This window comes from Lotus japonicus, chromosome 1, assembly GCF_012489685.1.
Source record: "Lotus japonicus ecotype B-129 chromosome 1, LjGifu_v1.2".
Classification (NCBI taxonomy): Eukaryota; Viridiplantae; Streptophyta; class Magnoliopsida; order Fabales; family Fabaceae; genus Lotus; species Lotus japonicus.
This window is the reverse complement of record NC_080041.1, coordinates 114,670,552-114,685,786: the sequence shown is the minus strand read 5'-3', so window position 1 is coordinate 114,685,786 and position 15,235 is coordinate 114,670,552. Positions and strand designations below refer to the sequence as shown.

The 15,235-nt window shown below is 37.6% G+C and overlaps 1 protein-coding gene across 3 annotated transcripts; it reads right to left on the bottom strand.

The window, feature by feature from the left end:
• Positions 1-4,931: 4,931 nt before the first annotated feature.
• LOC130729497 (scarecrow-like protein 6) lies at positions 4,932-7,956 on the bottom strand. 3 transcript variants are annotated; one of them, XM_057581269.1, is made up of 2 exons: positions 7,735-7,956; positions 4,932-7,564 (listed from the first exon to the last, which is right to left on the bottom strand). In XM_057581269.1, the coding sequence occupies exon 2, from the start codon at positions 7,431-7,433 to the stop codon at positions 5,202-5,204; it is 2,232 nt and encodes a 743-aa protein (XP_057437252.1). In that variant the 5' UTR covers positions 7,434-7,564; positions 7,735-7,956; the 3' UTR covers positions 4,932-5,201. The 3 variants fall into 3 exon arrangements, with proteins under 3 accessions (XP_057437252.1, XP_057437250.1, XP_057437251.1); XM_057581267.1 differs by having other exon boundaries at positions 4,932-7,433; XM_057581268.1 differs by having other exon boundaries at positions 4,932-7,433; positions 7,740-7,956.
• Between the last annotated feature and the right edge of the window lie 7,279 nt (positions 7,957-15,235).

The window sequence follows — 15,235 nt, the reverse complement described above, 5'->3', positions numbered from 1 at the left end:
AAAAAAAATCTCATGAATGAAGAAACAAAAGGTTTAGATAATTTTACTTTTGATTATGTGGGGTATTAGAGTACTCATCTTCATACATTGTTTTGACTTACCTACTATATTATGGGTGCTCTTTTTTTCCTATTGTCCAATAAAAAATTCAATCACCTACTTTGTTGGTATTTATTATTGTGTTAATTTCACCTATATGTCATATTGTGATTAGAGAACAACAAAAACAATATTTGAGGAACTGTACTTATGTCTTCCTCTTTCAAAAAGTATCATACTTGTTCTTGTACCTGTGTGAATAGTAAACGCGTGTAAATGTCCGTCTTCATACCATTTGAGTTCCTATATACTCATTCTCGTACTCATTATCCTCAATTTAGTTAGGCATAATATAACTTTCACTGTTAACTTTTATTAATAAAAAGTCAAAATGTAACTGTCAATACATACTTAATGAATAAAATCATTAAGCTAAGTATTACTTCAGCAAGAGTTCATAATTTTAGACTTTTTAATGTACTCCTAAAGTTGTAGGTTAGGAACACATTTATTTTAAGAATAAGTTCAAATTCAGTTCAAAACCTAACATATTGACTCATTTTTTTAAAAGAGAAAGTCAGAGTTATAATTTTAAGTTTGTCAATATATTATTAAATGTGTGTGTCAGCATAAATAAATATATTACGCATATATATAACATGACAGAGAGCTGTCTTATTGTAAGAGATGAGAGCTATAATTATTAATAATTGGATCCATGTGAACTGTTCAGATTTAATTTAAATTTTAAAATATCACGTGACTCCTGATATTATGTGGCCTGAAATTTTCAAGTGTCTTATTGCTCTCATCTCTCACGATATAGTTTTCCTCTTTAGATATATAGATTTTTTTTTTATATGAGAGTGGGAAGGATCATTTTTAGTCTTTAGAGTTGAGGTTAAAAGACTCTTAAAAAAGTCACCCATGGTCTATTCATGCCTCATCCCTCTATTTTGAAAACCTTATTTTCCTCTTTTTCCTTCACCCATGGTCCAATTGCTTTCTTTCTCAAACTAATGAGCCATTGGTTTTACATCACATTGAAACAAGGCTAAAATGCATTTTGTGCCCCTGATGTTTCAGGGGCGTGCAAATGATACCCCTCTTCTAATTTTGTCAACGTTTGTACCCTCCATGAAACAAAAGAGTGTAGTGTTTACCCTTCCGTCAATTCAACGTTAGTAAACTAACGGAGGGGCTGACGTGGCTTTTTTTTTTCTTTTTTCTGGCATGCCACGTGGATAATAGTAAAACAAATGGAAAAAAGAGATGAGGGGGATTTGAACTCGGGACCTAGAAGTAGCAAAACACCAATTTAACCAGTTGAGCTACATACATAATTAATATATGTTGTACGAAAATTAAATTTATATCATCTCCTTCATCATCATCCATTTTATATCCTCTTCTCCTTCCTCCTCCTTCTCCATCACAACACACACAGACTCTTTACATTCCTCACCTGGAATGTCACTCCAGTCTTCTTCTTCTCTTTACATTCCTCACAAGCAACATGCTGCGATTCTACACCGATGACACTCCCGGCCTGAAGATCTCGCTGACGGTGGTGCCGCCTCTCCCCCTTTCGTTCTCTCTGGCCAGCCGCGAGCACCACCGCGCCTTCATCACCATCAAACGACCCTGAACGCGCCCCATGGCCACCACAACAGAGAAACTTTGAAACCCTAACCACCGCACCTTCAAGCTTCGATCTCCGGCGAACCCCTTAGCTTTTGGAGAAACGAATACTACCACTGAACTCCCCTCATCATCAGCTGCAAAACCCATAAAGAAATTCTCCATTCCAACAACCTCCGCCGTAAACCGCCGCCAGCCGCCGCCATCCACCGTCTTCTCCGGCCAACCCTCGCCGGAGGACTCACTGAGCTCAGAACCGTGGAGCTCTCCTTCCCCTCTTGTCAAATTGATAATCAATTTTTGGTAAGGAACTCTAATTTCTTCCAATTTTGGTTTGCCCCTTCCTAAACCCTAACTTTACTAGCTAATCATGTTTTAAAAGCCTAATTTATCATGTAGAAGGAGGAATGTAAAGAGTCTGTGTGTGTTGTGATGGAGAAGGAGGAGGAAGGAGAAGAGGATATAAAATTGATGATGATGAAGGAGATGATATAAATTTAATTTTCGTACAACATATATTAATTATGTATGTAGCTCAACTGGTTAAATGGGTGTTTTGCTACTTCTAGGTCCCGAGTTCAAATCCCCCTCATCTCTTTTTTCCATTTGTTTTACTATTATCCACGTGGCATGCCAGAAAAAAGAAAAAAAAAGCCACGTCAGCCCCTCCGTTAGTTTACTAACGTTGAACTGACGGAAGGGTAAACACTACACTCTTTTGTTTCATGGAGGGTACAAACGTTGACAAAATTAGAAGAGGGGTATCATTTGCACGCCCCTGAAACATCAGGGGCACAAAATGCATTTAAGCCTTGAAACAATGAAGATTTTTTAAACACACCAAGTTATGAATTACAAAACGTATCTTAAGCTCATAATATGTGTGAGGATATGGAACGGGTTGAGAACTATAATACTCGCACATATACACTAATTTGTTCGAGTTTTTACTTATGCTAAAACTCACTCCCATCCGACAAGTTTTACTCTACCCATGATGGATATTTTTTTGTAGATACTTGTCTAACACACTTTTTCATCCTATCTCAAACTCCTAATTTTTTTTTTGTGTGTTACACTAAAATATGATATATCAAATGAGAGCACTATTTTATTAGTAAAATCCATGTAACTATTTTAACATTACATAAGTTCATTATTTCTTTTGAACTTTTACCATTCATGAATCAATCATTCCCATAAACTCTTCGTCTTACTTGGAATACCGGCCCCTTATTAGTACGTACCAATCTGCACATTGCAGATTTACTTTATTTTTTCATAATATACTTCAAAATCTGCACGATATGCCATTATTTTTACTTAGAATTCATATATCAAATAAGTCTACCCCCATGTAACAAAAACAAATAAGTCTATTAGAAAGAAAAAAAACAAATAAGTCTACCCCAGTGTCATATCTTTCCCTTCTCCATTCATGTCATTATCCATGTTGCTTTTTATTCATGTACCACTCTTTTAATTATCCACCAAGTTTCTTTGACTTAAAAAATAAAAGAGAAAGAAACAAATTGATAAAGGAACCCACTACCACCATTCCACCTTTTTAATTATTATTATTATACTCATGACTTGCCCAAGGTTGAAGGGTGGTCCTCTCCATTTTCTTCTCTTTATTTTTTTCTAATTGTTGTTTATGTGGGACAGACAATGCAGCCCTCCCAGAAGGACCACATTAAGAAATTGAGTAGTCATAGTTTATTTGTTAGTCATAATTAAAATAATTGCAACCTGCTAAAAACTAAAGCAAGCAATGCACCATGACAATTACGATCTTGGGTTAGATCATAGTATTTAAAAATTAATGGCAGGATTAAAAATTCATTTTGCAAATCTGTTGCCGAGCTAGCAGAGTACCTTATTGTCCATGAAAATGACGTGTTTTGTCATTCTTTTTTTTTAAAAAAAAAATCTTTACGGCAAGAATAATTATAATCACAATGAGAAGCCAAACATCTCTCTCATGCAACATGGCCTCAATCATTAAATATTATGATTGTGTTTGATGAAAGTGTAGTTAAATGAAAGGGTTCCAAGGTGAAAGAGAGGAAAAGAGCTTAAACTAATTTCAAGTGGGATCCACTCACACTAGACCCATGTGATTTCATTAGGGGATTCATTAAAATATGATTTAGCAAAACAACAACTAGTTCAATGTATTGTAAATTTATAATTCAAGCGTTGGCATGCCCAAATAAGATGATACATAATGTCTTAAGTATTCGGCCACATACAGATAATGATGATGGTAATAAAAGAGTAATAAATCTAGCACCCTTACTTAACCCATTATGATTGACATTGACAATGGCTCAATTATAAATTGAAGATTAGTTATATCCAATGGATACAGGTGTTAGACAGAATTTAGGTGACACAATCCTACATCAATTTTTCAACTGATCCTTGGTAATTCATATTAGCAAATGAATCAGACATTCAAAACTTAAAAAAGTTGTGGATTTCAAAACTTGAGCAATTAAAGATTTTGATGCAGTTTCAGATTCAATTAGATTTTTTTGTTTAGATATGGATCCTGTGTCTTTCCTTCATGGTGACATGATAGAAAAAGAAGGATCCAAATAATCATACATGTCATAATAATCAATTAGATTTTCTGTGAGAAATGGCAATTATCTATGACTTACTTGTGCAGATTTAGTGAGGAATGGTAAACAAATTATGGTATTTGATTGAGAAGTAGCTAGCATGTAAAGAGGCTGAATGATAGTGAAAGTGGAAAAAGTGGCTATACTGTGAGGTGTAGAATAGAACCACTGACACCTGAGGAGGTAATCATAGCGAACAAGACCAGAGTCCCTAAAAATATAAGGGTATTTGAAAGTAGAAAGAGTTATTGTGCAGGTTAATAATTTGTTTCCTCTTTTGTGCTTAAAATATCAGGACCAATCTGTTCTGAGCAGTGATGATGACACTGGAAACCCAACAAGTTCTCAGCTCTAAAACACAAGAATTATTCATAAAACTTGCTACAACATGTGAACTTTTCTAGGTAGCAATGGAGCACACAAAAAGTATGTGAAATGCAATTTTTGCAAACTACTCAGACAAACCCAAGAATTCCTATTTAAGTTTCATCTCCAACTACGCGAATACTGTTCATATAGCAATATGTTTGAGAGAAACTTTGGCAGGGATCAAGCAAAGTCTTCACTTTACAGTGTGACTTGTGTTACTTTCTTGTCAAGTATACAAGAAAAGCCATACAATTTAGCCAATGAAAAGGGGACAAAATGCATAAATAGAATGCACACATTGAAAGTAAATCACTACACATAAGAGAGCTCATAAATTGCCATTCAGTTGCTAATTAATATGTTTACTTCCTTCACTGGAAATAACACAAATCCTAAACATTGACAATTAGCATTGAACCATAGACAAGGCAAATTCAAGAAAAACCAATAGAAGCAGTAAGTTATGTAGCACCTTTGTAATTAAAAACAGTTTGGCAGTTCAAAGGCGCTAAACGGCTCCCCTCAGCATCTCCAAGTTGAAATGGAGATGAGATCCTTCCTTTGCCAGCACAGAACAAGGGAAGACTGCCTCTTCTCCACATGAAATCCCCTAACCGGAGTCCTCTGCACCAAACACTCTGCTTGGGACTCTGTAAAGTTACTAAATGGCAAGGCCGAGAAACCAGATGACAAGAGCATATTTTTCCAAGGAAGTGTTGTTTCCTGCAAACGCTGACGGCCCAAAACAAGCTTCTCCATTGCTGGTTGAACATAATACTTTTCAATCATCTGAAGGACATCTGGGTGAACATTAACAGAATCAAGTGACTCAAGCAGCCCCGAATAAGACTGGAGTGCAAAAATTAGATGCTGAGGAAATGGTACATCAGTTCGATCACAACTTCTATCCAATGTAACCACAATTTTGGGCATGAGCTGCTTCACAAAGCGAAGAACCAGAGGAAGATATGAGGGACAATTTGAGAAAGAGCCAATAGGTAAGTTAACCACAACAGCTTCGCTATCACGAAGTGGCTGGGGCCACGAAGCAGAATTCAATGACTCGAGGGTCAGAATCTCAAGCTCAACAGACATGTTGATTTCACTAGCATATTGCTTCAAATTATCCTGTGTGAAACTGAGCTCCATTTCATCATGGTGAGAGGGTAACACAAATGCAGTGATCTTGAGTGCAGGTGCACCACCATTCCTGAGTGCTAACTCTTGCATGAAAGAAGACCACTGCCCACCAAACCCAATATCAAAATCTATTATGTGAATGCGATCAAACCCTTCAGCAGCTTCAAGCAGTGCTTGGTTACAAGTGAAATTGGCAAACTGCAGGACCGGTGAGATTTCTGAGAACGATTTGTAAGCGCCAATCTTGAGCAATAGGCCAGCAGGTGAGAAGGTCAGATTTTTGTTGCCATTCGAGTGGAGAAGTAATTGCAATGCCTCCTTAAAATAAAAAGCAGCCCTTTGAAAAGGCTTCCCAATGGGAGAAAGTTGGTGATTGAGCCGCGCCAATATCCCGTGCGCGAGTTCCGGATTACCGGCGTCGTACAGTTCAGCAGCCTTGAAGAGTTGGTCAATAATGGCCTGTTGAAGCTGGTGTGTTGCCACATCTTCGCCGCCGTTACCGGTGTTCACCATTTTCTGCTTCGGTGCCACCACCATGGATGATGGCCTCTGCTGCAGATGGTGTGGAAGCAGTTGGAGCTGCTGTTGCTGCTGCTGCTGCTGCTGTCTCCCAAGAAACATCTCTTGGCCAGAATCGAAAAAGGGCGTCCTCGGAACCTGATAATTTAGTCCAGCAGAGCCAGAGTTGAGGCGTTTCGCCGGAGGCTGCTGTGGGTGAAGCTGATGATGTTCTTGCAGCTGGGAATATGTCAAAGGAAAGCCCAAGCCTGGGTTGGGCATAAACTGTGCTTGGCTTTGATTCAAAATGAACTGAGGATTGAAAAGCTGCAGCTTCTCATCAAGAGACTCCATCGGCTGATGATGCTGCTGCTGTGGCTGAAACATACCCGGAGGGAGGGAAACCGGTGAGAGATTGCTAGCTGAAGCAGGGAACACAGGGTTTGGATTCACACCTGAACCTGCTCTTGCAACATTAGAGTTAACATTGTTGTGGGTATTGAAATTGAAATCAGAACAATTCCCAGGACCAGATGAAGGGTCAATGCTGCCCCCAAAGTTCCCACCAGAAATAGGGTCAAGCACAGAACTCTGATCCACAAAACTAAAACCCATGCCAACCCCATTGAATTCAACATCCTGAGAACAATTTCCCCCCTGCAAAAGCTTGGTCAATCCCATAGATGGGTCCTCAATGTCCCCCATAATCAATTTCAGAATGGAATGATCTTGACCCGGTGACTCAGAAAGCACACTCTCCCAATCCTCCATTCCCATCCCACATCTTCCCTGGCCAACTTCTAACCCTGCTTGGGGTGGGTTGTGGTTGCTGTTCCCCTTTTCGCCTGAGACCTTTGCTGCGCCGGTGGAGCTATCGGTGGAGCCGCAGCCACCGCCACCGGTGCTGCCGTGTGAGGAAGACAGTGTGGAGCAAGGTGTGGGTGGGTTTGTGTAGGTGGTGGGCTCAAAGCCCACATAGCAACAGTTTTCCCTGCGAGTGTTCCACCTTTGCAGAAACTGCTCTTGCTGCAAAGAATCACCAACACCAGCAGAAGCAGCAAAATCTAAGACCCCTTTCCCTCGAAATTCCTGAAAGGGAAGGGGCACGGCCTTCATCTAAATCAACAACAGCAACAAGCAAGTTGAAAGAAAGTGCAAACTCAAACTCAAACTCAAACCCAAAATGGGTTTCAGTCAAAGGGCTCAAATAGCAGATGATGATGATGCACAGACACCTCAAAATACCTCTGGAGATAGCAAAAAAAAACAAGATCTGAGTTGTGACAGAAACAAACACATAATACTACAGACATACTAGTTGTCAAATGCATGCAGCTTTGTTCAACAAACCCATGTCAGCAACAAGAACAAGAACAACAACTACAACTGAAACAACAACAATAACAACAAAACACACCTCACCTGGTTCATGCTCCTCCTGCATCATGTTACTGTTTTTCCTTCTTCCTCTTTGCCTTCTTGTTGTTTTGTTCTCTCTCTCTCTCTAGGATACTTCACAAACCCATCTTTGTTGTTGTGATGTGCACAGTAGCAAAGGGGAAAAAAGCTTTAAATGGGGTTTGCTTTTTCTCTTGTGCTTGTGGAGCACCCTTGTCCTCCTTGTGTCTTCTGCTGTGTATGGATGCGTGCAGCATATAAAAGTGGTAAAGTGCTTCTCCCTCTCTCTCTTCAAATTTACAATTTCTATTTTTTCTTTTTAATTAATTACTTGCGTAATTTCGAATTAGGTACAATCATTATGGACAACAAAACTCTATTTAGCAAGTATTTAATACTTGTCGAATTCACACAGGTCAAACTCGAGATCTCCGGTTAAAATTAGAACCATGGTAGTCAGTATCGTGCGTATCGCACGATACGTATCCCGATACGATACGAAAATCAACCAAACGATACGTATCTCATGTACGTATCTTTTTGTGTTCGTATCGTGACCTGTATCGCACATATCGCATGAGTATCGCACGATACGTATCCTGATACGATACAAAAACAGTTTTTCAAATGCCGTTTCATCTGACTCTCCTAGAAATTAGGGAGTGGGAATTTAATTTCATTAAAAATTAGTAAATTTCCCTAAAAAGTGATGTTTTCTTTGATTCTTTCACCCTTTCACGTTCAACTTCAGCAGCACTTTCATGTTTCACGTTCAACTTCAGCATCCCTTTAATGGCTTGGAATTAGGGAGTGGGCATTTAATTTCATCTCTTTGATGTTTAGTACTTTAGTTTGGCTTATGGCTTGGAATTAGGTTGAACTTGAACTTTGTGAGACTATTTTTCTACTTATGACTTGGATCTTTGATTATTTTGAACTATATTTAGATGATATATTAGTATATTATTTAATTTATGACTTAATTTTTTTTGTGTCCGTATCTTACGATACGGGTTACGATACGATACGCGACACGGAATTAGGGTCTAGCGATACACGATACGTATCTTGATTTGACTACCTTGATTAGAACAATTATGTGTAAGTTGATCTACGTGTACGACGGTTTGATTTCAATTTTAGGTTTTTATTTATTAGTTTAATAAAATGAATATTTATGTGGCTTTTTTTGTCTGTAGACGTTGTTATCTCGCATGGTAGGGTCTTTGTCACTCTCCGTCCCCACTTGCAGATGTTGTAGTGCGCACATTTTGCAGTTTTGGTTTGGGAAAGGTTTATTATCACCATATCTCTTATCACTCATTTTATTTATTTATTCCTATATATACTTCACATAGGCTTTGTCTAATAGGTTTATTCATTTTTTTGATAGGCTTTGCCTATCAAAAAAAAAAAAACTTCACATAGACTTTGTCTAATATACACAAGAAAAAATTTGTGTGACTTTACACAACCAATTTTTAGCAATTACCCGGTATTTCTGTTTTTCTAAATATTAAAAAAACATGTTCATACTTTCGCCCCAATAAATTAGTAAATTGTGTTCTGACCCAGTATTAGTGACATCTGTTTTGGTTCCCATAATCTTATAAATTTAAGACTGGTCCTCACATATCAGTGTTTCCCTCAGATTGACTACCCACCACCGGTTGCAAGCCCTCACCCGACATTCCTTCGTTCTCTTCACGACACCTGTCATCACCGGCAAAGCAGAAAAGAAATTTCTGAAGATGAAGAATCAGAACCAAAAAATATGAATTGAAGATGATCAAAAGTGAAAACAGGAAAGAAGCGATGAGAACTCGATTTGCAAGTTGATTTAGGAAGAAGAGTCAAATCATGGAAGAAAGTTGATTTAGGAAGAAGAGTCGTTGAACGCATCATGAGATTTGCTTGATGCGAAGAATCCTATCGATGGAGAAATCGAATAGGAAGAAGAATCACACTAAGTTTGCCCATTTCTCTCTTGAACGCAACGTGGAGATTGATCCTCGATACCTAGAGACATCGAGCTTCATTCTCTTCCGTTGTCAGTTTCTTCTTCAACATTATTATATCCACAGATCTTGTATCACATATCAGATCTTGTCAATTTCTTCTTATATCCACAGATCTTCTTTCAAATCTGCCAAAACTGCTACCATATCTGAAACGGTAAAACTCAATCTGAAATGGTGAAACGGTGAGGCAGATCTGGTGGTGGTTGTTCTCCACCTTCCTCAGACCTTAGCCACAACGACTTTAGCCTTGTCTTCTCTGTCTCCCTCACCAACAAACCCATCACTGTGTTCAGCACTTACCCAAGACCCCATCTTCTGTTGCAAGGCTTTGGCTCCACGAGTCTCTGGGTATCACCACCGTCGAAGAGGGAAAGGGGTGAACTTGGTGTCGTTTTCAATGACACCGCCGCGAAAGGTGAGTCACGGTTGTGCCGCCGTGGAACGACGAGGTCCGGCCTTGCACCGTTGAAGATCCATAAGTAGAACTAAAGTTGTGTAAGGTATCACAAAAAAAAAGTTGCGCACGTTAGATGGACTCCTTCACATATATTATTAATTATTAAATAATTAAAAATAATATCTTTTTCTGATGGGGAAAATCATTAATTCATACATCAAATATAAAAAATATTAAAATCATTTTTTCCCGAAAGATAATAAATATTAACCATGAAATATTAAAATCATATTATATGCAATTAAATATTAACTAGAAAATATAATATTTATATATATAAAAATAATTATAAAATAATTTAACCGAATAATAAATAGTTAATACATATTTATTTGAGATAATAATATAATATAGTTTTTTTAAGGTAATAATATAATATAGTAAAACTGACATTTTTATGGGAAAAAGCATTATTTCATGCATCATTTATAAAAAGTAAAACTGACATTTGTTCCGATAAGGGATTCAAAGGGGATCGGTAGCATAAAAGACAAAGAAGTACAGAGTGTTATTTTAATGGATAGAAGTACGAAGTGTTATTTCTAGGTTATTCTGTCGGTGCTGGAATCTATGTTCCTGGTTCTGCTGCGTGGGCTGTTGGGGGTTGGCAGTGTTCTTTGGGTTGTTTCCCTTAGGCTTTAGGGTTTTTATCTTTTTATGTTTCTCTAGTTATATGTTTTTCCCCCTTTCTTGGTAGTTCGTCGACTCTATTTTTTTTTTATCCTTTTGAGGAGGGTTGTGAATCTTGTCAATTTCCTTATCATTATATCAATTTAATTTTTCTTTTTTTTTTAAAAATAAAAGTAAATTTAACTTGTATTTAGTATCTATGATAATCTTTTATTAAAAAATTATATGGAGTTATATAATTAATGTATTAATTATTAAAATAAAATGCTCTTATGTATAAACAAATATCATACAACAAAATAAATTTACTAACGAAAATGTTTCTTTTCTTTTTACATTGGAAAGATAAATTGCACAATCTAGGGATTGATTATTGTACCTCCCCATCTAACCCATATGTCGCCTAACTCGTATCACTTGAGTTATCACGACCCACAACCGATGTGGCACATGTAAGACCCATAGCTAATTAAGGGAAATAAACTCGGTTAATTTCTCAATTATGCGGTTAATGCTTAATGGCATGATCCTTATGTTTGACTATGAGCGATGAATTTATATCCAATGAAAAATAATATTTCTTTAATTAAAATCGAAGTTATTTTCCCACGTAGCGCTGCCAAATAATTCAGTTACGTTTCCAAAATGTCGAAAACGACACGTCGTCGTCTAGAACGTTATTGATTCATCAACATATTGTTTGAATGGAAATTAAATATTTTCCTTATCATTACAATAATGTATGTGTGCTTTGATGAATTTTGAATGCAATATTGATAGGGGCAAATTTTTTACATATAGTGCTTTCAGCTCGTAAATGAGCCATTGGAAATTCTAGGCTGATTTCAAGCAACTTGATGCCCAAGTATTTGAACCTTGGAACCAAGGTTTGAACCTTGAACCACAAGTTAAGCACTAGATGCCAAAGCTTTGCGTTTAGTTGAAAAGAGACATGAGAGGAGTGATGACGTAAACTTACATGGAGAAGAATTTTCTTCTCTTTAAAGAGGGCTGGCTGCCCAAGCATCTAGAGCTTCCAACCCTTCATCCTTTTCTTTGTTCTTGTTGAGAGAGAGAGAGAGAGAGAGAGAGAGAGAGAGAGAGAGAGAGAGAGAGAGAGAGAGAGAGAGAGAGAGAGAGAGAGAGAGAGAGAGAGAGAGTGTGTGTGTGTGTGTGTGTGTGTGTGTGTGTTCATCATCTTCAAAGAGAGAAAACTAAAGCTGAGTTCTTTCCTTCCTCACCCCAAACACTACTTGCTTTTCCTACTTTACTCTTCCTTTCTTCACAAAAGAGTTAGGCCTTGAAAGCTTCCATACTACCTTGTTCTTTTGTTTTCGTCAGTAAGACTTGAATCGTACTACTTTTGCATGTAATTAGTGCACTGACACTTGTGGTGCATGTTTGAGTTATATGAATAAGATGTTTGCTACTGTTTTTATGTGATGTGCATCTTTTATGTACTTGTATGAAGAAAAATTGCTTGAACTATATGTATTATTTCTTAACTCTGACGTATCATTGCGTTATTGAGAAATCCTGAAGCTTTTAGTGGGCGAAGAGTTCGGCTTTGGTGGATTGAGTATTCCATTCTTTTCCATTTATTCAATCCATGATGATCATAAAGGATCACTAGAAGTGGCATTCGACACCTGAATTGGGTCATTGTCCCACCTGCCTTGTGTAGAGTTGGGCATTTTATCTAGATTGCATTAGCATATGACATTTATTAACTATAGTGACGCTGTCTAAAACTATGAGTGTCTTCTTGAAAGGATAACTGATGTCTAGGTATTGATTTGTTGATTTGGATCTACATATTTGTCTGAGAATATACTTGTTGACTGAACAACGATTGATTGTGGTATGTTGTTTGATAGACTCTTTGATTGGGACCTTGTGGGTTTCGTTGTAGCAGTGAGACGTTGTGGAGATGTTGTTACTAAGATTGGGAGAATGTTGCTACTAGTGTGTTGGTAATAAAGAAGATAAGTTAGGTAATGGATTCTATTAGAGTGTCTTGTGTGATCTTTATGCCTAGGAGGAAAGAATGGTTCCAGGTTTTACTTGTCCATTGTAACTGTGTATTGTCAGAGATTTGCGAAGCAATCCGAGTGTTGGAAGCGAGATGTTAGGGTGTGTAAGTCCTAAGGTTGAATTGTTGAAGGATGGATAGCTTAAAAAGGAAATCATCTCAAGTTAAAGGGTGTTTTGCTTGGGGATAGAGAGATTGTTTTTAACCGAGTGGGAGAAATAGGCTTTTGATTCAATGCTTGATGCTATATGGGAAAATGTAGAATATAAGGAATGGATTTCTACTTGAGAAGTTTTGAAGCACGAGAGGGTAGCAGAGATTTGAACTTCGAAAAAGTTTAGCTTTAAGTTATGGAAAACTTTGCGTGAGAATTGGAAGCTTGAACTTTTGTTAGGTTCTGATTAAGAGACTAAGGACTGAATTGTTGTGAGAATGATCAAGCTAGAAATGATGGTTTTAGCGTTAAGTTGGCTTCCTTTAGTTGTCTGTTATAGAAAAGGGTTTTTAATCAATTACTTTTTGGAAAGTGACTTTACAAGTGAGACCTTTAGGCAATGGATTTCGAAAAGTGAGGATACAAATACCTGAGAGGTCGATTCTTGTTTACGTGACTAACCATGAAACCATGTCATGCATTCTTATAGTGTTAAGACAATCAAATTATTGTGCATGTATTAAATTAGGGGAGAGTAGAACTATCCGCCAATCAGTTGTGTACGAGTTTGGTGTAGTTTACTGGCTACTGTTGTGGGCTATGTGTTGGTAATGTTGGTACAAGATTGGGGATAGAAGTAATATTCCGCCAATCTGTTGTGTGTGGACTGAGTGTAGTTTACTAGCTACTGTGTATGGGCTATATGCAGGTAATGCCGGTAAAGGATTGAGGATAGAAGGATTGTCCGTCAATCACATGTGTGCGGACTAGGTGTTGACCATATGCAGACTACATGTGGACTATGTGTGGACTGCGTACAAGCTATGTGTGGACCTGCAATGACTTTCGTGTGAAACACTAAATGTAATTACCTGTAAATTCTGATTGTGGATCATATATTGTGAAATTTATGGATCAGTGATATGTGTATTGAGGAAAACCACAAGACAATACAAGGGAGGTTGGATTGTATCTATGGATATCAGTCGCGATTGACTAGGTCACTCATGGTTTCTATCGACAACTTTAGATGAGTGTATCGTCTAGGGAAGTGGTGTGCAGACGGTAGAAGTAGTTTAGAGAGCAGCAGACAGTGCACACACAACATTTATCCAGGTACACCAAAATCTTCAGATGATCAAATATCAAGTGAACAACATGTATAGGTAGACAGTTTAGCACATGATAGATGATGAATTGATCACGATTAAGTACCCTTATGAGATTGGTGAGTCGAGTTTAGGCTACCTTGATTATAAAGAAATGAATGACCAGGGCATTTGTGTTGAGATACTTTATGTGGGACATCTGCAGTTGTGAGAGATGATTTTCTTAGTAAAGAGAAGAGCATATATCTTCTTGGAGTGCTTGGCCCACCAGAGTTCATCAAAGATTGAGCCACTAGAGTTCATCAAAAGATTGAGCCACAGATTGTGTCTATGGAATTCTATTGCAATTGATTAGATCACTCAAGGTTTCGATCGATAGCTTTAGATTAGTGTATGATAAAAGTAGTTTAGTGAGCAGAGGACAGTGCACACACAACATTTATCTTCGTTCACCCAAAATTAGAGGGCTACGTTAGTCCTTGGTAACTACCAAGCTTTCCCCTATCAAGTATAACAGACTTCTCATTACAAGTGTTCTTTTATCTTACCTCTTCAGGCACAAGATACAAGTATTCTTTCCGATGCCTCTTCATGCACAAACAAGTATTCTTTTCCCATGTCTCTTCAGGCACTACACAAGTATTGTTTTCCCATGCTGAAGCTAGGGTTAATCTTCACAGCTTCTGCTTCCTCACATTCCGGTGCCTTTCACCCTCTCTAAACTCACACTATTTCTCGTGCACCCCCTTTTTCACCACCCCCGCTGCTCTCCTCTTTTCCTCTTTAAATAGAAATAATTAAGTAGCGTTTGGTGATGGAACGGAACATGACAGAACAGAACGAAACAGAACAGACCAGAACATGATGGAACATGAAATAATGTTCTGTGTGTTGTGTTTGGTAATTCCAAGTCAATAGAACAGAACCATGATTTTAATTACATATATAACCCTCCATGTTTAATATTTGATTGATGAAAACAAATTGAACTCAATTGAACATTTTGCATAGAAACCGTTTGTTATTGCTTACTTCATGAAATAATCACTTATTTCTTTAAAATAATCACTTATATATTGTTTAAGTTGTTTCAGTATGCTATTGAAAAAAGCTGAAA

What these genes read in the sequence shown, in the direction of transcription:
- LOC130729497 (XM_057581267.1), bottom strand. Translation starts at nt 7,764, where the DNA reads ATGATGCAGGAGGAGCATGAACCAGGTGAG. An exon ending in AGGAGCATGAACCAGGTGAG is followed by an intron (nt 7,434 to 7,734) that starts GTGTGTTTTGTT and finishes TTGTTGATTTAG; the next exon opens with ATGAAGGCCGTGCCCCTTCC.